At 39.9% G+C, this 21,950-nt stretch overlaps 3 protein-coding genes across 7 annotated transcripts; 1 reads left to right on the forward strand and 2 right to left on the reverse strand.

Annotated features, from left to right (window-relative positions):
- Positions 1 to 969: 969 nt before the first annotated feature.
- slc5a6b (solute carrier family 5 member 6) lies at positions 970 to 15,399 on the reverse strand. 5 transcript variants are annotated; one of them, XM_028565702.1, is made up of 19 exons: positions 15,254 to 15,399; positions 15,055 to 15,101; positions 14,089 to 14,140; positions 13,555 to 13,894; positions 13,448 to 13,472; positions 13,287 to 13,352; positions 10,154 to 10,205; positions 9,998 to 10,065; positions 9,502 to 9,656; positions 8,491 to 8,631; positions 7,960 to 8,089; positions 7,582 to 7,670; positions 6,604 to 6,716; positions 6,446 to 6,516; positions 6,277 to 6,363; positions 4,539 to 4,708; positions 4,357 to 4,463; positions 4,135 to 4,256; positions 970 to 2,794 (listed from the first exon to the last, which is right to left on the reverse strand). In XM_028565702.1, exons 2-19 carry the CDS (start codon positions 15,091 to 15,093, stop codon positions 2,651 to 2,653), a joined length of 1,971 nt encoding a protein of 656 aa, XP_028421503.1. In that variant the 5' UTR covers positions 15,094 to 15,101; positions 15,254 to 15,399; the 3' UTR covers positions 970 to 2,650. The 5 variants fall into 5 exon arrangements, with proteins under 5 accessions (XP_028421503.1, XP_028421502.1, XP_028421506.1 ...); XM_028565701.1 differs by having other exon boundaries at positions 15,055 to 15,399; XM_028565705.1 differs by having other exon boundaries at positions 13,448 to 13,894; positions 14,093 to 14,140; positions 15,055 to 15,397.
- cenpo (centromere protein O) lies at positions 15,301 to 18,363 on the forward strand. The gene is made up of 6 exons (XM_028565706.1): positions 15,301 to 15,459; positions 15,657 to 15,808; positions 16,016 to 16,172; positions 16,329 to 16,600; positions 17,577 to 17,736; positions 18,157 to 18,363. The coding sequence occupies exons 1-6, from the start codon at positions 15,438 to 15,440 to the stop codon at positions 18,264 to 18,266; spliced, it is 873 nt and encodes a 290-aa protein (XP_028421507.1). The 5' UTR covers positions 15,301 to 15,437; the 3' UTR covers positions 18,267 to 18,363.
- LOC114546713 (factor of DNA methylation 3-like) lies at positions 17,983 to 19,558 on the reverse strand. The gene is made up of 2 exons (XM_028565707.1): positions 19,133 to 19,558; positions 17,983 to 19,052 (listed from the first exon to the last, which is right to left on the reverse strand). Exon 2 carries the CDS (start codon positions 19,036 to 19,038, stop codon positions 18,439 to 18,441), a length of 600 nt encoding a protein of 199 aa, XP_028421508.1. The 5' UTR covers positions 19,039 to 19,052; positions 19,133 to 19,558; the 3' UTR covers positions 17,983 to 18,438.
- Between the last annotated feature and the right edge of the window lie 2,392 nt (positions 19,559 to 21,950).

Consider the following 21,950-nt stretch of genomic DNA (forward strand, 5'->3'; position numbering starts at 1 on the left):
TGGATGGTCATTAAGAACAAGTTCTTATTTCCAACGGTGGCCTGACAAGCGACAAAGCCACTCAGAGGAAGCAGGGCTAGGATATCAAGTACATTAGACATAGCCTACAGTTTAAAAATGTAAAAATACAATTCAGTGTGTGAATGTGAGCGAATGTGTATCTGATGAGCAGGTTGCACCTTGTATGGCAGCCTCGGCCACCAGTGTATTAATGTGTGTGTGTGTGTGAATGGTGCCTGTACTGTAAAAGCGCTTGGAGTAGTCGTTAAGACCAGAAAAGCGCTATATAAATACTGTCCATTTACTATGATTTATTACTGAAGCGACGCCCCCCTAGTCTTCCAATCCCCTTCCAGTTAAAGCCGCAGCCATTGGCAAGTCGGAGGGACGTCGGAACTGAGGAATGTTTCCGTGACTCTGGGCTGAGTTTTGTATTTCTTATTTATTTGAAATACATTTCCTGTGAACTTTTAACCTCGGATTGTGTTTAACTCGGCTAAGCCTTTTAGTAGAGTCCTGGGCACTTTTTAAGCTATGTTTTAACCTTATTTTAGCCTTTTAATATTGTAAATGTCAATTTGTTTTAAACCACACCATCGCCCCAATACTGCAGCGAAGAGATACTCATTTTCATACAATCAAGTATCAGAAACTGAGGAGGACACGCTGTTGGATGCTGTCCTCCTCTCCTACTCGTTCTTCAATGCCTAACAAATCTATCTCTTTCTCTCCCAGTGTGTCTTTCTGCTTGAAGCCTGAAAATATTGTGAACAAATTAATAACATAACTAATTACACTGGTCGGACTATTTCAGACTTATAACTCTGGTTCAGGCTGGTCCTCATCACGTGCCTTCTTCAGTCGCGGAAAATACTTTTCAATTGAAGCAGCAAACATTCAGTGTAAGAGTAAAAGAAATGACATAACATTATTAATAATAAGTTTATTTGGCTCACAGCTGCTATATAGTGTTTTGACCTCGACAACCCAACTGCATTTTACCGCAAACTTGCGACTAGTTAACTTTCTAAAGCAGGCACAAGAGTCGGCTCGGCACTCCAACATTAACATACCGACAACATTGTATTCAGAATACAAAATATTTTTATTGGACTTTTTAATGTGTGATTGTGTAAAGGTGTTCACGAGATACCAACCTTTCGTGAACTTGTGAATTTCGCCAGCCGTCTTCTCTCGTTTTGATGGAGACAGATGCTGTGTGCACGGAGGGGAGGGGCTGTGTGTGTGTGTGTGTGTGTGTGTGTGTGTGTGTGTGTGTGTATGTGTGAGAGAGCGAGACGCAAGTGACAGAGACACGGAGGAGAGCAGGAAAAGGAAATGCAGCTGAACGAATACACGGTTTTAAATAGCGTAAACAAAAAAAACAAAAAACGCAATATGTGGCGGCCAGTGTTGATTGTGCGGCGCACCACCACAAATTATTCTCTGTGAGAAACACTGCTCCTCAATCTTTAAAATACATTAGCCAAAGAGGGACATACCTCCGCCTTTCGCGCTTTTACACTCAGTGGCACCGTGACGAATGCCAGGGAGGGAGGGGGAGAAGATTACTTGCAACTGCCAGCAGATTTGAAAGCCTGTTTAAAATGGAGTATCACACCTATTTTCTAGGACATGTAACGGAGTCGCCAAGAAAGTAATATTCAGTTAGTTGTCATATACAGTTTCACCGCTAGATGGGAGAAATTCTTACACAATGTAACTAAGTGAAAAATGGGGCTGTGCCAGTTCTCCCCGTGTACATGAGCTGGGATGAATGACAGGAGTAACTCTACCTCCGGTACAGTCGGTGGCGCTCTTTTTGATTACACTGACTGGCCACTAAATTAGTAAAATTAAAAACGTAATGTTTCATTCACACACTTGTCACAGCGTAGGGAAGCACAGTGCTCTGGCCAGATGACGGACACCTTTGTTCAGCTCATTTTCTGTAACCAGTGTTGGGTGTAATTAGCAAGCCAAATGTTTGTCCACAGCAATCGTAGGCCAACACGTCCCAGTTAGAGTGTAAATGCCGAGAACATTCTTTGTAAAACTCTACAATCATTCCTGAAAAATAACTAAGCAGGCCTGCCTTGTTCTAATTTTCTTTAAAACTCGCCATTTTAAGGGCCGTTGTAACCTACGGAGCATGCGCAGACGTGTAACCCGATCTTACCCCGGTTCAGTTGTATACATGCACGAATACCCCAGTTACTGAAGGGGTTATCTAGGTCTGTTTACTGTGTTACGAGAACTCTGATTCTAAGGTCGGGTAAGGTGTTTACATGGCATTTGTGAAACTGGGGTATTGCCTTAACCCAAATAACCGTTTTTTTAAACTGCATGTAACGCACTGAATAATCATACACCTTAAGTTGACAAATACTGCATAAATTAAACTTGTTTCTGTCAAATTAAAACAGGCTTAGCCACACTAAAGCATTTTCTTTAAACAACCCTGTGTTGACTGGACATTATTCAGCTTTGACCTCGTTGCAGCATTTGACAGTGCAAATTTAAATGACATCGTTCATCACAAAGCCAAGGCAACAAAAAAGAGAAATAAAAATACATATTGGTTGAGTCCAAGTGCTAAGCGTAAAGACTTTTTAAACGTTCTCCAGCCAGACATGACACAGCTGTGATATCACACAGTTGTTTCATGCTCCACAAGAGGTGTGTGAGCCTCAGGAAAAAATGTGTCCGTCTCTTCCTGTGATGTCCTGTCCTCTCGTGGGAAGACCAGCCCATTGCTTTCTTTGTTTTGTGATGGCCTTTGTTGTGCTGAGAGCTTAAAGAATAATTAAAAAGATCATTAAAAAAGTGAAAGAATTAAGTGATGTTAACAACTACTCATAACTAGATTTAAATACTACAAGTCTCTGAACTTTAAAAACGGAAGAAGCATGTGATAACTACGAGCTGTAAAGATGCTATTACAGCCATGCTAGCACTTCTGTGATTCAGTACTTAGAGCTTCATGCTAACATGCTGATGTTTAGCAGGTATGGTGTTCATCATGTTGACCATAGTTAAGGATTCTAGCTTTTGCTAATTAGCGCTAAACATGAAGTACAGCTGAGGCTGATGGGAATGTCATCAAAATATTTGTGCAAATGAAATTTTGACCTGATGATGGAGATAAAGGCAAAGACCAGGGATATAAAACTTATTACAAACCATTCTTTAGGGACTTTGAATATCGGTCGCAAATTTGACGGCAAGTCATCAGCAGGACACGGAAGTCATTTGCCCCAGCTGTAACCATCGATTCTATCCAGTCGCACAGCAATCACGGCCCATTCTCACACAACAAGGCAGCCCCGGCCCATTTAAATATGACTCCCTTTTACTGATCCCTGCTTCACCAATGTTGCCATGATTTAATGGCGTGCTTTGAGCCCACGCTTGTCTACTATATTGGTGGTTTTCTGCATTGCACTCCCTGCTTTGGCTTAGCATGCTGCTTGGCTATTCCAGGGAGCATCCTCAGACCGGAGCCATCAGTGCCAAGCATGACTGTATTTCCATGTGTTGCAACAAATGGTTAAACCTATGACGAGAGTGTTCCTGACTGAAAGATATTTCAACATGTCAGCCTCATGATGGTGCAAGAAGAAATGTCAGGAGATCACCAGGGTTATTAGCAAACATGGTCTGGAGACCATGATTATCTGTACAAAATTCCATATTGCCACGCTGCTAACTAAAACTCTTAAAATCCTAACTCGCTGTGAAAAGTCCAGCTGTAGCACAGTGTTCAGTCATTAAACACCTAAAACTACAAGATTATGTTCAGATTTGGCAAGTTTTCACTTGAAACAGTTAAGACATGTTTGATATAAGGTCTTTGTGGCGATATCCTTTTGTGAAGACCACTGCAAACTCTCAACTCAAAACAGATCTTATAATCTGGCTTTAAATGATAGTGTGTTACCAGTTACACTCTTATGTTAAACATTTACTTATGTTTTGTTGCAATAGTGGACGATTGCCCCTAACTTTTGACTGACATTACTACTGACAGGAAGTCAATCTTGGGTTTAGTAATTTCATGGCAGGAATCGTTATATCTGAGGAGGTTTCAAATGTGTTGCTCATCCTGTAATTAAACTTCACTGTTTTACTGACCGTGTGTCCCAGAGGAGTCACGCAGCAGAGCTTCTTTTTGAGGTGTTCAGGCAGAAAGCAAAGCAGTTTCCCTAACAAGGGATAGACTGTGCCTGGTGTTAAATCTTCTTCTTTCATAGGGCCTAAACAGAAAACATATTTTTTTTTGTTTACATTTGAAAGTTAACACTAAAATTGATGGTAAATCATAAAAAGCATGTGTACATGTAAGAACTTGCCCACCTGTGAGGAAGCTGATGATCAGGCCTATTAGAATGACTGTGAAGCAGTTGAATGCACTGTACCACATGTAGGACAAGGAGTAAAATCTCTTCAGTCCAGAGGGTTGGCTAAAGAACAGAGACAGAGATGATTTACTTGCGAAATGACCACAGTCAAAACTAAGCACCGTGCTGCCTGCGTACCTCAGAGTGACATTAAGGAGTGCTGTGTGTATGGCAGTAGTTGTGTTGTCTGACAGCAGGACGGCTCTGCAGGGCGGCAACGGTCTTGTGCTGGAGCTACGAGTGACGATGCTCCCGACGCCAACCCAGAAAGCCAAAGCCAGACCGGCCCCCAGACCTGCCAACGCTCCCTGGTAACAGGAAAACTAAAACTTAACACAGATGCAGGTGGTGGGATGATAATTGATTTAACTATCTAACTAAATTAAGTTGCCAAAAGGTTTATACTGTCACAATAACTGTGTTATGACTGTGGTCATATTTTGTTGGTCTGCTGTGTGTGTGTGTGCCCTGGGTGTGTGCCCTGTGTTTTTTCTTGTCTTTCCATTTCGTATGCAAATAGGTGTGTGCCATTGCCCGGAGGTTATTGGTGGAGAAGTTCAGGCCTGTCCCAGTGATTGGCTGCAGCTGAGGATACTACCCTCATATAAGGAGCCAAGATGGCAGCCGTCAGCGGGCAGCAGGCATTTCCTCATCCCCCTAATCTCCCAACCGGCCACTCTTTTTGTAGTCTTTGGTTTAGATTGGATATTGTTTTTTCGTTTGTTAAATAAGGGTGGACCTCCAGGTGTGTAGATCTTGTTTTCTCATGTTTTTGTTAGTTTAGGGAGGTAAGTCTTTTGTTTTGCCCATTTGTTTGTTAGGTTAGTTTCTAAACTCTCAGTTAGGTAGTTTTGTTTGTTACTTTTATGGTAGGCCACCCTGAAGCAATATACATCTGTTGTATATATATCTTTTTCTATGTAAAATAAATTAATTTGTTGATCTAACCACGTAACGGTTTGTGGCTACTTGGGAGACGGGGAAGATGGGGCCTTTCCATGTTGCGTCCTAGGCACCCCTAGACTGGGGCGTAACAAACTATCCAAACGGTCACAAAATGATTACAGGAATAACCCCCTTGTTCGCACATACAATCTTAAAGACAAAACTGGATGCCAGTCAGTCGAGTTTCTATCCAGATTAAGCGCACATTTTAACTCATTTCCAGAAAACGCACGTGTGTTTTCATCCACTACTGTTTTACTACTGGAAATATTAGTTGGCCACATCGAGATAAATTGGTGGAGCTAATTATCCCCTACAGTGACTGTAAACCACTGCAGATGAAGAAGGCACAATGCAATGATGAGCTGAGAAAGGGTTAAGCTTTATGCAAATATCCTCTGATGCACAACCAACAGTCTCTGTTGTCATCCCCACCCACACAACTCTGGCACAGGGACTAGGCTGAGTGTGAATACAGAGACCGCAGGGACCTAAGTCATTGTTGTATTAGGTTTCAAAAACCAAGTTTGCAGGGTAAATCCATCATAAGGCGGAGGGCCATTTGTCACGCTAGAGGCAACGTCACAAAATAACAGCGGATTCTGAGTATGTAAATGATGTCCTCACTGTGAAACATGAACTACAGACTCAAGAGGAGGCTTTTTCTACATTTAAATCCCTGTGGGAACGAGGGGCAAAATATACACATTTTTCTTTGATTTGTTTTTTGTTGTTTTGAATATTGAACACTTTAAACTGCTCAAGTTTCTAAACAACTAGAACAAAATAGTTGAAAAGGAAAAGTGACATTAGTTGAACGAATAGCTCATATCTACTATAAGATTCCAACAACTTCATTACGTCTGTGTTTTAATCCATGATCGTTTTGACCAAAAATGTGCTATATAAATAAAGACTTGATTTGACTTACAGTGGAGTTGGCCCACGGGAAAAACATCCCGAGACAAAACAGACCAAGAATGGGACCACCAACCATCCCAAAGATCTTCAAAGCCACCTGGAGATCAAACATAACAGTCAGTGCATATTTAATAAGAAATGTCTGTTATTATTTGACCATTGACCACCTATGAGCTTACCTGTAGAACTGAATCTCCCATGAGGTGAGTGATATAGGCCATGGCCAGACACAGCAGCCCGTATGACATAGCTTATAGAGGAGACACAAGTTGAAACTTTAGAATAATTATTATTTTGCAGCTCTGTATCGTGCATTGGCGAGCTTCGGAGAGCTAACCTAAGGCTTTGGACAGCAGGGTTGCTCTTGCCTCGGTCATGGTGGGGAAATGTGGTTTGATGAGGTCTTCCATTGTCACAGTGGCCAAAGAGTTGAAAGCAGAAGAGATGGTGCTGCACAGGAAAAGCAAAATAAATATACTGTACTTACTATTACTGCCATCTTCAAAATACATGAAGTAACAATAAAATGTGAATTCATTATTCAGCTTCTGAACTCATTCTTACTACCAATAAAAAAAAAAAAAAAAGAAAAACTCTTTTACACCCGTAGTTGCAAACGAGCAGGAAGAGAACAGGCAGATTTGAATAAAAGCTTTCTCATAAGCTTCAAACATGAATGCATTGCACATTTTCTTTTTCAGGATAACCAGGACTGTTTGATGAATTGATGGATTTGATGTGAATAACTGCATTCAAGATGTATAATTGATTATAATATAATCAAAACAGTCATGCAATAAATCAGACCTTTATGAGTGTTATAATGTTATGTTGTGATTCAACCGTATGGTCATTTTGGAGGCTATGGCTGTGCAGCTGTTGTATGAGACTGCATTCGTTTTAGCTGGGTGTATACGCAAGTAGAATTAAGATTAAAAGTCTATGATAAAATGCATTTTATTTATAATTCCCGAAGGCGTCATTACAGAACAATAACTAGTTAAATCTGTGTTGTTTGGTTTAACTGACAGAAACTATGGGCTCAAAACAGTCTCATCATAACTAATAAAATACCATAGCTGAATAATAAAGTGCAACAACAAAAATGTATTGAAGTTAACTTTAACTCAAGTCAAACCACGTCACTGACCCCTATAACTTCATCTGGGTCTCATTGAAATGTGAAAAGTTCACTGAACCACTAATAGTTGCCTGTGTTATTGGATTCTTTACCGACTCTTCCCCAGTTATGGTGAAAGGGACACAACCAAACTTTGATGCTCACAAAAAAAAAGAAAAAAGGAAAGGCCTGTACCTGAGAGCTGCACTGAACAAACACGCGATAAACAGTCCAGGTAGTCCAGGCAGACCTTGCAGCATGTCCATCACAAAGTATATCACCATCTGTGGAAAACACAAACCTTTAGTTTGCGTTGTATAACTTTATTAGCCACCGAAAAGAATACAAACCTGATAATGTCTTGGTGACAGCAGATTTACATAATGAGCCTAATGTGTTGGAAGGACTTGCTATAAAATATGCAAATACTCATGCTGCTGTAATTTTACTGTTAAACCTTTGTGCCCTGGAGAGTTTTTACATAACTCTGCATGAAGAATCCCCGTTTCTCGAAACAAGAAGCAGATTTGGTTGATAACAACATTAAAAAGGGGAAATAAAACTAAAACTCACGGCATCCTTTGAAGAGGTGCCCAGCTTGTCAGAGGGATCCTCTCCACAGTAACGTGCAAACATGACCAGTCCCATGACACAACTTAGAGCCAGAGCCAACTGCAGGGAGGGAAACACCATGTAGCAAGACCTGCAGTAAGAGAAAAACGTAGTAAAAGTGGTTTTAAAAGTAAAATATATATATGGTTTGCATTGAACTTTTTAGAGATGGTTTTTAATTCATATTTAAATACGTTTTTTTTTTTTTTTTTTTTTACACAAAAACTGTGACCAAGATATGGAATAAAAATGAGCTCTAGCCAGTACGGTAATGTATTTTTCCCCCGAGTTTCTGTTGCTAAAGTTTGCGTTTTTGTGGGCACACTACTTGTGCAGCAAAAGATTTTGTACAAGAAATATACCTACCTGACATTAGATATTTTGCACAGCAAATGTACTGGTGGAAACTCTACCGTGTTGTAACAGCCAGCATGCAGGGAGGCAGAATGGACCATTCTTTAGCATCACAGTGAAAATCAACAGTCTGCGTACCTGACAGCCTCTTTCTCTGTGCGCGCGCTGAGATATCTTTGGACCTGAGCCTGGTTCACTCCGTACAGAGACAGCATGAGAAATATTCCCCCAACTCCCAGAGTCCAGAAGGTGTGTCTCTCTGTAGGATCTGGGTTAAGGCTGAACACGAGAGAGAAAACACAATATAAAGACAACGCTTTAATACAAATCGGTACTCTTTAAGCCATAGTGCGTAGTTTCTATCTCCCCCATGAGGAATTCTGTAGTAATGCACATCCACATGATACAAGCCTTCCGTGGTCGCAGATTTACAGTCACTGTAATCTAAGGTGTAATAAATATCATGCGTGTATAGGAATTTATCTCCACGTTGATGCAAAAAAAAAAAAAAAAAAAAAGTGGACTCACTACTAAATACATAATAATAATAATAAATAATATAATATAGATAATTTATTTATTTATCAAAATTAGTCAAACCAGAGAAATTTACTTTTGTTGCGTCTTGGGTTTTCCAATAAAAACCTGCTGCCACTTGGTTGCTGATGTACTTGTAATGGCTAGGGCTAAAACTGTATGTCCTTGAACTCAAAAAAATCTTGTTGAGCATAATTAAAATGATCTTACAGTTCTTTATAATTGGTTACATGCATTTGTGTTATTTAGTAATTTTATGTGCTGACCAGATGTTTATTGTACTGTTTATTAATATATAAAGATTTTAAATATATAATACTGTATGTATAGGATATAAAATAAAATAAATACAGGTGGTGGAATGATAATTAAAATAAAATGATACTTTCTGTCCGGTGCAATATATTAAGGTATAGAAAATAGAGGTTTCCATACACCACCAAGGGCTATAATCTACATGAAACCAAAAGGAAAATCAGCATTTCTGTGAATTCGGTCAAGGATTGTTATTGGCATTTACAGAACTGATGCCCATGATGCATCTGTGTACAGATTTCTTCATCCATTCCTGCTCCTGGTCATTCTCCCACAAAAGCTACAGTATGGACTCACTCAAGAGCGGAGATGCGGTTTCCTTCCCGGACTTTCCTCCAGACTTCAGACACTCCTCCAGTCTGCTGCACTCCCACCACGATGACGGCCAGCTGCCCTGCAAACATCACAACGGTCTGGAAGACGTCTGTCCAGATGACAGCCTTCAAACCACCCTGTCAGGAGCAGACATGGGAAATGAATCTAATACATGCCAATATATTCTTGTAGATTTTTCTTTTATAGTAATGCATTCATGCAGAGCCATTTTGACACTTTTCTCAGATAAAATATTCAGCATTTCATTTTTGACAAAGAAAACTATAATTTTATAGAATTTTGGGAGGTATTTTTTTTTAGAGGAATATAAAGTCACTCCTGAGCTGTCAAGAGAGACATATCACCTCATACTAGGCCTGTTAAGATACCAAAAACACAAAAAGAAGAGTTCATTTTATATTTAAATGTTTGACTGTCAAATTAAGCTGCATGGAAATGACTAACCAAACTAACTCACCATTGTTGTGTACAATGTGCACACTAGGCCAGTGGCCAGCACTGCTCCCCATAATTCAAACCCAGTAACTGAAAGAAAACACAGCAACACATTGAACCACAGATCTCATCAATTCAAAGTCACTAGGTGAGAGTAAAATACATCAACTTTTCTTACCTGCATTTAGTGCAAAGGCAGGGGTGTACACACAAAGTCCCATATAGATAACCTGGCAAGTAAGAGACAAATCAGAAAAATGTGCTTTTCAAAAGAACGCCACCACAGTTGCATTTTTCATTTGTTCTAGATCCGAGGAGTAAATGACCAAAATGTCCAGTGTTTCCAGTAACAACTTTTCTTATATTTAGCTCCTATTATACTACTTTCCACTCATAAACAAAAAACCTAACATACGGCATGTACCACACAAAAAACTGTTTCTCCAGTCAATACAACACCTGAGTGGAGTTGATAGACTGTTTGGTGCAGTTACCTCTTGATTAAAATACCTTGTCTAATTGACAGTGCACTACTGCCCCAACTGGCTGGAGGTTGAAACCAAACCAAACAGAAAACATAAAACAAAATGGCTCTTACAAGGCTTTTATTATGGTGATGCACCAATCTTATCCACTGGATTGGTAACGTGGCAATAATTACCATGTTTGGAAAATGGTTGGACATTTTTGGAAATAGGTTTATTTGCTTTCTTGTCGAGAGTGAGATGAAAAGAGTGATATCACTCGTGTCTGTCTGCCAGATATGAATCTGTAAGAGTATGTATGTAAGAGTTTAAATTTTCTCATCCAACTCTTGTAAAGTAAGCAAAGATTTCGTCAAAATGTCAAACTACTCCTTTACGCTGAGTGGGTATTGGTTAGACTTGACTGAACCACAGTTAAATACAGTTTCCTTGTCATGTCTAAATTCTGTGGCTCTATCAGTTGCATATCGTGCATTAAAGATATAAAATCCTAGATGACCTATAATTTTCTGATGTTAAACTCTAACAAAACTGAAGTTTTTGTGCTGGGCCCTAAACACCTACGAACCTCATTATCTAAAGACATAGCTATTCAGGATGGTATTGCCCTGGCCTCCAGCACTACTGTCAGAAATCTAGGGGTTATTTTTTATCAGGATATATCCTTTAACGCCCATCTAAAACAAACCTCAAGAACAGCCTTTTTTCATCTTCGTAACATTGCCAAAATTAGGAATATCCTGTCTCAAAACAATGCTGAAAAACTAGTCCATGCATTTGTTACTTCCAGGCTGGACTATTGTAATTCCCTATTGTTAGGTTGCTCAAATAAGTCCCTTAAGACTCTCCAGCTGATCCAGAATGCCGCAGTGCGTGTTCTCACAAGAACTAAGAAAAGATCATATTTCTCCCATATTAGCTTCTCTGCATTGGCTTCCTGTAAAATACAGGACTGATTTTAAAATCCTTCTCCTGACCTACAAAGCTCTAAATGGTCAAGCACCATCATTTCTAGAAGAGCTCATAATACCTTATTGTCCCACTAGAGCACTGCGCTCCCAGAATGCAGAGAGAGAGAGGTACTGGTGGTACCTAGAGTCTCTAAAAGTAGAATGGGAGCAAGAGCCTTCAGTTATCAGTCTCCTCTCCTATGGAACCAGCTCCCGATCTGGGTTCGGGGGGCAGAAACTGTCACCGCATTTAAGAATGAACTTAAAACTCTCCTATTTGATAAATCTTATAGTTAGGGAGTGAGGAGTTGCAGTGTCCACCTAACTGGCCCACCTGCTTCTCTTCATAATTGTTAGATTAATAATATATAACAAAAGTAGAGGGAGGCAGGCCAGCACAGCCCGATCCGGCAGGGGAGAGTTCAAAGCCTGAACAGGCTACCTCTCCTTATGTCCTGTCTCTCTTAGTTGCTCTGTTATAGTTCTAAACTGCCGGGGGACATCCTTCCTTCCTTTGACACAGTGAGCTGCTCTCTCCTCTCCCTTTCTATTACCATTTGTGTGCATCCTGTCCCAGAAATGCTTGTTACTAATCCTAGCTTCTGGGGAGTTTACTCCCCGGAGTCCTTATGTTTTTTCCCCCAGCGTATTTCCTTGGAGAACGTTGGCACCAAGATCCTGGTTCCAGCTGTCGCCGTGGTCCTGCTGCACTCCCTGCTGAGCTCAGCGGTGCCCTGCGATGTCATGCTGCTTCCTGCTGAACCCTGCTGCTTCCTGCTACGTCCATCCATGCTCGGCTGGGCTACGCTACATCCTGTAACGCCCTGCAGCGCCCTGATATGACATGAACTACTACGACTACCATTTGAAGTAACTGTTCCATTATTAATAATTTGACTATTATCGCCACTGTTCATCATATCCCCAACCGGCCCGTCAGACACCGCCTACCAAGAGCCTGGGTCTGTCCGAGGTTTCTTCCCAAGAGGGAGTTTTTCCTCGCCACTGTCGCACTGCTTGCTCTTGAGGGAATTACTGCAATTGTTGGGGCTTTGTAAATTATAGAGTGTGGTCTAGACCTACTCTATCTGTAAAGTGTATCGAGATAACTCTTGTTATGATTTGATACTATAAATAAAATTGAATTTTAGTCACAGCTGGCAGCCAATACAAAGGAGACATGTTATGCTCATTCTCAGGTTCATACTTGTATTTTGGTTTCTACTAGAAGATGTTTACATGCTTTAATGTTCAGAAAACATTATTCTCATACGGTCTGTCTGAATATACCTGTATAAACTCTCTGTCTGAAACACTGTTTATGCGCCTGTCTCTTTAAGCCCCCCTCATGAAAAAGCCTAGTCTGCTCTGATTGGCTTGTTTGCAAAATATGGCGCACCTTTGGAAAGGTAGTTCTTAAACCGTGGGTGGAGTGTCAGATGGGGGGGCGGTATAATCTAATGAGCCAACATGTGACACAGGAAGGGGAGCCAAATCTGAATGGCTTGTTGAATCCCATTTTTTCTGATCGAGGCAGCCCACAAAAAAACTGACCGGGTTGTCTTATTTCCCAATTTGTTGGTTAGCAGGCATTCCAGATACCCAAATGTATATGCACAAGCACTGAAAACGTGAGCGGTCTCCTTTAAGCTTTTAACAGTGTGGCAATTCCTTGCCTCTTCTTACATAAAAATTATTCCATTTAGTTTTATGAAGTGAGATATGCAGATGTTTAATTTGGGAGAGGAACAGAACTGGTATCAGATAGGTACTCAGAACTTGCAGATAGCCTGAGTTGAAGTATTGGAGTTGTTATTGGGAGAGAAAAAGTGGGATTGGTGCACCCTCACTTTGTTATGTGAAATGTTGCACTCACTGTCTGAAAGATGAAGGTCAAAGTCCCACAGATGCGCACCGCTTTGCTGAAGCGCATTTCAAGATACTGTGAAACAAAACAACATGGGAACTGTAGGTCATGAAGGATACACACCATGTTATGAACTCTTAAATCAAAAACCAAAAACTGCTACAGCATACCTGGTAAGTGCTGGAAAGCCGCAGTCTGTACAACACAGGAATGAAAACATGAGCAGGAATGAAAAGGCCCAGAATATAGGCACAGCCGATAAACCAGTACTGAGTACCGTGAGTGTAGATTTCTGCTGGTACGCCTATGATCGCCACAGCAGACTGGAATGTGGCGATGAGCGACAGGGAAACAGGGAGACACCTCATGCTCCTGTCTGCCATCAAGAACTCCTGGGTGGTGCGCTGACGTCCGCCTGAAAGAGCATGGTATAGCCCGATGCCCATAGAGGCAGCAAGCAGGACTGCAAATATCACATAGTCCGCAACCGCAAAGTGCTTCTGGTAGGACGGGTCCATGTCGATTGTCTTTAAGTCTGGGCTGCAGTCGGAGAAGTTCTCCTGCAGACGCACATTCAGTCAGATGTCCACACTCGTCAGTCAGGAGAGTCCAGGAGCCTTGAAGAAAGAAAACACTGATTAAATGTGTGTGTGTGTGTGTGTGTGTGTGTGTGTGTGTGTGTGTGTGTGTGTGTGTGTGTGTATATTAGCTTTTCGTGGCATTTTGTAGCCTGCTGTATAACTCTATCCAACCATTTTTATCATAAACAAATCACTTCACTTGATTGCTAAAGAAATAAACGTATACCTACACACCCCACGTACTCTCCTCATGTCCTGGATTCCCCTGAGCCGTTTTTGTTCCTTCCAAAAGAAATCGAGAGAAGGTGAAACCACTGCAGTCACCTAACCTGAACTGAAGCTGAAAAGCATTACACGAGACAACGTCCAGTCTGTAAACAAACCGAGGTCACACAACCTTTGTGTCAACTTTCCCCTGCTTGTGCTGATCCAAAAATACTGGTTTGGAAATGGGAAGTTCAGGGGGGGAGGTGCCCTGCTACTCTGCCATCTGCTGCCTTTTAGTGTATACTGCATGATACTGCACCACAAAGACTAGCAGCAGCAGCAGCAAGCAATCTTTGAGGAGTTTGAAGGTCAAGCACAACAAATAGGGGTACATTTGAAAAATGTCCACTATACAGACAGGACAATTGATTTTAAATTCATTTGAATTCAAATGATGCCGTTATTGTGATTTGTGTTTGCCCATATAAATAAGTAAATATTTAATCAATAGTGAAAAATAGCCTTTGCAATTTCCCAGAGCCTAATTTGACAAATGTCTTGTTTTGTCTGATCAACAGCCCAAACCCCCAATATACTCAGCTAATAGTGATATGCAACCAGAAAATCCTCTCATTTGAGAATCTGGAATCAGCTACTTAATAAAATCATCGGATTTTGCTTTTAATTGCGTGATTTTGTATTTGCAACGAATACTTCTGTAACGGTTGTGCACATGACAAATAAATAACCTTGGACCTGATAAATAAACTGGTAGTAGGTACTACAGGAAGGAATATTAATTCAAGTGATTTTGCTTGACTTGAAGAGATAATGGTGCCGATTCATAGTGGGCTGCGTAGGAAAATAAATTTAAAATGTAAAGCTGCTTTACTGGACTGCATATGAAGAAATGCGGAAATTAATATCTCATCTTAGAAAATGTAGTGAGAAAGATACGAACAAAATGAAATAACATGAGACAGACTCACCTTAACACACCCTGTTGTAATCCGGGTTAGACTAACCATGCTGTTTACTGAGACATTCAAGAGCACTACGTTAGTTAAAACAACTTCTTTACGGTTAAAAACAAGAACTGCAGACAATATAATATGCTCATTCTCCATACGATTAACTGTCATGTTTTTATCTCTTTTGTTGTGTTCTCAAAGCGTTAAATTAACCTACCACATGGATAATCTCTCTGCCCATGCTACATGTGGTTGTTTTGAAATCTCTTCCGGGGGTTGAAACTGGGGGCGTGGCTAATGATGACGCAGCCGCCGCCAAAGTCAAAAAGAAAAATCCGCCACTTGTACTGAATATTTTCACCTGTGAAGCAACACAAAATAAAGAAAAAGACTTGCGAATCATGGCTGGAGCGTCTACGAAAGGTAACCTGGATCGTGTAACGCTAGTTTGTCGGTGTTGTATGGCTGAAACCGATGACTGGGAATAGTTTGTTTTGATGATCCGTTAGCTTAATGCTAGCTATTAGCAAACATAGCCACCAGAGTTTATTAGCCTACTAACAACGTTCACCTTTGTCGTTTGAGAGTTCATCCACTAGAAGTGTTTCCCTTTTTCGCAGGTGTTTTGAGTCATCTGAGTCTGCTAGAAGTTCAGGCAAGAAGCCGTAAAACTCCACCTCAGCAGCCGAGTCGTGTGAAGGAGCTGAAGGCTAAAGCTGAAGCGCTGATGACCCAGAGAGACCAGCTCAAGGCAGAGATAGAGACACACAAGGTGACACATTGCTCACAGAAGTCACAGTATTTTCACAGTGTGGCATTAATACTTTTACTTACTCAAAGCATCTGAATACTTCTTGGATCACTTAAGATTTGAAGGACCTAAACAAAACAAAAAAGTCACACTGTGTATCACTCAACTGTATTTATAATGCTGCACTTGTGTTTTCTTGTTGGTGCTGGTTACACCGTGCTGCCACAGAGTCTTCAGAAACTGAGGGCATCTATGGACAAACAGTGCACACATGAAGAAGAAGAGGAGGAGGAAATGGCTATAGACTCTGAGAACTCCCAACTACTGCGGCTGATGGCCAGACATACACAACTGAAAGACCTCCTGCATGCACATGACATCATTGGTACTCATGTCATTCACCCATTTATTATATATTTGGTAGTGAGATGTTTAAATAAATGGCATCCAATTATGTTTATAAAAATGTGTATGTCCCTTACTGTCTATATCTCGGAATATTTATCAATAAGTCTTAATTGTCCCTATTGATGTCATTCAGGTGGGTACAACGTCATAAAGACCCGTAAAGGTAAAGGATTGTGCGTGTCTTTGACAACAGCCTATAACGGCGTCTACTTAGAAAACTACAACCTGGAGATGGACCTGAAGCCCACTCTGAGGATCAGTCGTGATAACATTCCCCCGTTCATTCCATTGAAGAGCCTGGCTGAGCAGAGCAACATGCAGACTGACATAAGAACTCTTCTAGACCCCCTCAGCCAACATCTCAATGCCTTCGCTGCTCGCAAGCAGCAGTTGAAGCTTGTTAAGGTGTGTGTGTGTGTTTTAATAGCGTTATCAATATTAAGAGTTTCAAAAAACCCACCAGATACCAATATGTCAGATGATACATTTTCTAATAATAAAATATACATTTTTGGCCAAGTTCACTCAGATTAGTCTTAGTAGTGACAAAGATAATGCACAGAGGCAGGACATATAATATGACTGAACAGTAGAATTTATTATTAAAGCAGAGAGTAACTGTAAATGTTTTATTTATTTTATACAATAGCTATTGTATGAGGTAGAACAATTAATTGATAAATTTAATCCACAGAAATAATTGGCAACAGTTTCAACCCTTGTGTTGTCAAAAAAAAAAAAGGGTTAATACAGCACCTTAGTGCTGTTTGTACAGCATTTTGGTCATCTTAAACTGTGTTTAAATGTGCTATAAAAATAAACTTTACTTACTTTACAAGAAACCGGGTTTAGAGAGCAATTCTCAACAAAGTAAACCGAAGTACATAATCCTTGTGTTGTCCTTCGGGTCCCACTGACACAAGGGTTAATAATAAACTAATTGATTAAGCAGTTTAAAGCAAAAATACCCCAACTTCCTTGGTTCTATGTTTCCAATGTTAGTATTTGATGGCTTTCATAGTAATCTATAATAGTAAACGTAATATCTTTGGGCATTTTGTACATTTGCAGCCTCTAAAGCCTTTGTCATACAGTTTCTCTTTGCAGTTCTGACAACATACTGGTTATGAAGCAAATATGTATATCAAGATGTATAATATAATTGACCCACAAATATATCAACCTCATAAAACCTGCAGTGATTTTTGCACACATCTGCACAAATGTAGATCAATCAAGAGCCAGAAATTAAATATTTCACTTTCTAATACTTAGAATACTTCTTATAGGAAGAGGAACTATAATAATGGTAGGTTTTTTTTTTTTTCCATTTTTTCTGGTAAAATAACACAATGACCCTGTCGTCCTGCTTGTTTAAAAGGAACTCCATAAGTCTGTGCAAGTGATGGAGAGTAACGCTTTGTGTTCGTTACTGGTGCTGATGTTCACGGTGCCGAGAGAGAAGACCGCTGTGCTCTGCTCACTGGAGTACACGGACCACACCAGATGTCTTCCCACACGAGTCCACTTTGAATGTGAAGGTAGGGAGAGATAGATATAATACAATATATATATATGCCTGTTCACTGTAGACACAATGAATGCTTCATGTGAGCCTACCACTGGTTGCTGGCATTCTTTTTAACATCACACTAGAGCTCACACAATTAGTCAATTAGTCCATTAATATTTGAAAAAAAAAAAAAAACAATCAGCATTTAAGAGAGTAAGAGGATGAATTAAAGAAACCTATTTAGTTTAATAAGGTAGTTCACAATAATAAAATGATAAATTGATTTGCTGAGCCGGACGGAAGGCATGTATAAAATACATTAAAATGTGTCGGTACAGGAATAATCAAACTACATATTCAAAAGGTAGATACTTCTAACAAATGTGCTCGTCCGTTTTATGAACTTACATTTCCTTGTTATATTTGCGTTTTGTTTGTTTTTCTGCAGACAAGGGGCTTCCTGATTCTCCAGAGTGGAAGAAAAACAGCAGCCTTCTCATGGAGACTCCTGTGCATAAAGCTTTGATAACAATGAAGAAGATGGGGGATATTGTGTAATTTATTTCCAAAATATATAATTAAACTTTTCTACATTTTTATTAAACAAAGTATGTACATTCTCATTGTTTATAATAAAACGCTGCTACAGTAGTTATACCTTTTTTTTCTCTTCTTGATGTTGCAAATGTAGAGGTATGAAACTGTAAATAGACTCAAATTCTGAGTTCCTCTACGGAGGTTTCACATGTATTTCCATGTTGCCTTTGTCCTTGAGCATTTCTATAAACGCCGCCACCCTCTTGTGTAAAGTTTCCTTCTGAAACTGTCTCAGCCTCTCCATTTCCTCTTGGGCTTTCTGCTGTTGCCTGGCCAGCTCCTTTTCGGATATTGAGTCAATAGTTGCGATGTTTTTCATCTGCATGAGAGACACGCTGCTCTGGATGTATCCCCTGCGTCTCACTGGGCTCGTGGGTTTGACTGACTGAGGCGGCACTGATGTCGAGCGACTCTGCTCCTCCGGTTCACGTCCTTTGTTGGGATACTGGGATGTGCTGGAGTACGATCGTCTGCCATCAGATGTTTGAAATTTGTGTTCTTCGATTTCTTTCATAGCGATGCTGACTGTCGCTTTAGGCTCAACCACTTTTACCATCACTACCCTTCTCTGTTTATTTATCAGCAACTCTCTTCTTTGTTGAAGCAACTTGCGAGTGTACCGGTACTGTTTGTCCAACATGTTCAGTTTATGCTGGAGATCCCTGTCCTCCTTTTGGTTCAACACTTTGAGATCTCTCTGCAGCACACTAGCTCTTCTGAAGCTTTGATCCATTATATACAAGAGGGCTAGAGAGAGAAATAGTGTTTTTTTAACCAGTGATTTCCCTAATTCACTTATTCTGTTAAAATCAAGGATGTTTTCTTACCTGATTTCTGTTCCGCAGAGTGCTGTGTTGTAAAGGTGTGTTTGCTGCTATGGCTGTCTCAGCGTATGTAATATAATAGCCTATTATATTTGAAGTAAAGTGAATGGGATAGTTGGACGTGTACAGTCACATTGTTTAAAGAGATTACATTTCAAGATGTCCCTTACGAGTGCAGTCACGAGGCTTCCTGCACAAGAACAATGACTCCCTTTGTGCAAGGTACTTCGGGATCATGTTTTGTCTAATTTTATGCAGCTAGTACTTTGGGGAATAATGCTAGGACTTTCTCACATGATTTTTCACTGAAGTTATATTTTAGATGGTGCTGGAATATTTTTAATCATATTTCAAGGATTTTGGCAATACTGAGGTCACAAAATGTTAACTTAGACACAAAATCTTCAAATTTACAATGTTTTTCTTGTTATTTTTAATTAATTGAACTGTTCAGTTGTACTTGTTTAATTTGATCTTCCTACATGGTGTCTATTCTCTGCTGAAAGAACAATTCACAATTGATTACTTGTTCATCTGCAACTATTTTGATAACTAATCATTCAAGCTGTTTTTGAACAACCAAAAAAGTCTGGTTCCAGCTTCTTAAATGTGAATCTCCTTGTTTTCTTTGTCTTCTGTGATAATAATGAAACTCTTTTGGACTGCTGGTTGAACAAAATTAGATATTTGAAGAAGTTGATGTGAGCTCTGGGAACTAATAGGCATTTTGTACTGTTAGCTGATGTTGAATGGAATCAAAGGATAAATGGAAAAAAAATATAAAAAAATGAAAGATATAACATGTTATATCTTTCATTTTTGATATTTTTTTTAATATAGTGGCAGCTGGTGATAATTATTTTTGGGGGGGCACTTATTTTTGGTGGTGGGTGGGGGCAAATAAATACAAAGCAGTACTTTGAAACTGGGCAAAACAACCAACACAACTTTATTTAAACAACTATGTATTTAAAAAGAGCTTTCAAGATTCAAGTTACAAACATAAGATAGTGACTCACTGAGTTTTTTTAACTCACAACAGAGTAACTTGACTCAACTGTAGGGTTATTTTTGTTCCTGTCTTCATTTAACTCGTAGCTTGGGTATGAAACAAATTGCACCCACGACCAGTACTACTTTAAAATAGAGATGGCCCGATTCCACTTTTTTGCTTCCCGATACCGATTCCGATACCTGAACTTGCGTATCGGCCGATACCAAGTACCGATCCGATACCAGAGTGTCATATATTTCATTATGTTTTAACAGCTGTATACTACTATCCCTGTATGGATGTGATTTCTATCTTTGTTGTCGGTCTGGCTCAGGTTAAACTCTTTGTGAAACATGAACAAACACAAACAATGAATGCCACAGAACTTTCTTTTATTCTCCAGTTTGACAGTCAGTTATAACGGAAAAAGAACATAAATAAACTACTTTAATGTAGATTTTCTTTAGGGCTTTATTACGTGGTATCGGATCGGTGCATAAACTCCAGTACTTCCCGATACCGATACCAGCGTTTTTAGGCAGTATCGGAGCCGATACCGGTACTGGTATCGGAACATCTCTACTTTAAAACTTGAGATTATGCAAAATAATCTTTTACCAGAAGTCTAGCATGGCTAAACTAAATGATTCAGTATGGTAATCAAAATCAGTTTGGTAGATAGGCCAATTAGGTTCAAACCCAATGTACTCAAACCACAACTTAAATATCAAAAACCTGACAAAGAAAATAAAAATTTAAAACCAAATTAACCAAAAACTGAGATCTCTTATTTCATAGAGATAACCAGGGGAATACTAAATCAGTCTGTTTTCAACCCTATTTCATTAGTTTGAGTGCACTCAAGTTCCTACCACCACCCTTAGCAGGTAAAACTGTCCATCCTGGCTCCTCAGAGAATAGAGTAGGGAAACGACGTGAAAATCCTGTGAGTAGTGGAGATGATGATGTCGAAGGTCTAGTGAGCGGTAAGAAGATGGTGGTGATGAAGATGAAACCCAGGATGCAGTATGACGGCGGTGACTTGAGCAGCACAGTTCTGTCTCACCAAAAAAACAGCCTGCACAAAACGTTAAGAATAATCACTCAGTTGTCCATCGTAACAGTTCACTTGTGTTTCTCCTCAAGATACAACATATTCTTACATACTACACATTTTAACCACATTTCACTTAAACATTTTAGCTTAAACTCAATGTTATTTGTCCATCTTAATTGACTAGCTTATAGAAAACATAGCAGTCACAACTAAAGGACGGAAAACACACGTGTCTAGCTGAATTAACCAACAGCTAACTTAAAATTTACAACAACAATTTCAATATTAACCATACCCTTTTATCAGGTTCATCAGGTTAGTAGCTAATTTCGACTGTCTTTAAAACACAAATCAAGCAACAATTCTCAAGGTTATCAACACCGATACTAGTAATTTGCTGTTAGCTAGCTAGCAGCTAAGATGACTCACCGGAATATTCAATTCACACGCCGTTTGGACGGGGTCGGCAGCTCCACGACGTTGTATAACTTCTCTTTCACGAATCTCTCCTTGTTTATTGTTGCTAGTTTCCTACTTTAATCAAAGTGGTAAGACAATTTCAGCAACACAAGAGGTACCTGCTGGCGCTACTATTGTGTCCACCTTCTCTCTCCAGTAGCGGCCGGGGGAAGAGTTGAATGACAGGTGTTGAGAACCAATCAGATTGGATAAAATAACATGTCTCCAATTCTGATTCGCCAGGGACGCAGCGAGGTGCGTCCGGAGTAGAATTTCTAAGAAACCAATTAGAGACCAGCTTCAGGTCACAT

This window comes from Perca flavescens, chromosome 20, assembly GCF_004354835.1.
Source record: "Perca flavescens isolate YP-PL-M2 chromosome 20, PFLA_1.0, whole genome shotgun sequence".
In the NCBI taxonomy this organism is placed as follows: Eukaryota; Metazoa; Chordata; class Actinopteri; order Perciformes; family Percidae; genus Perca; species Perca flavescens.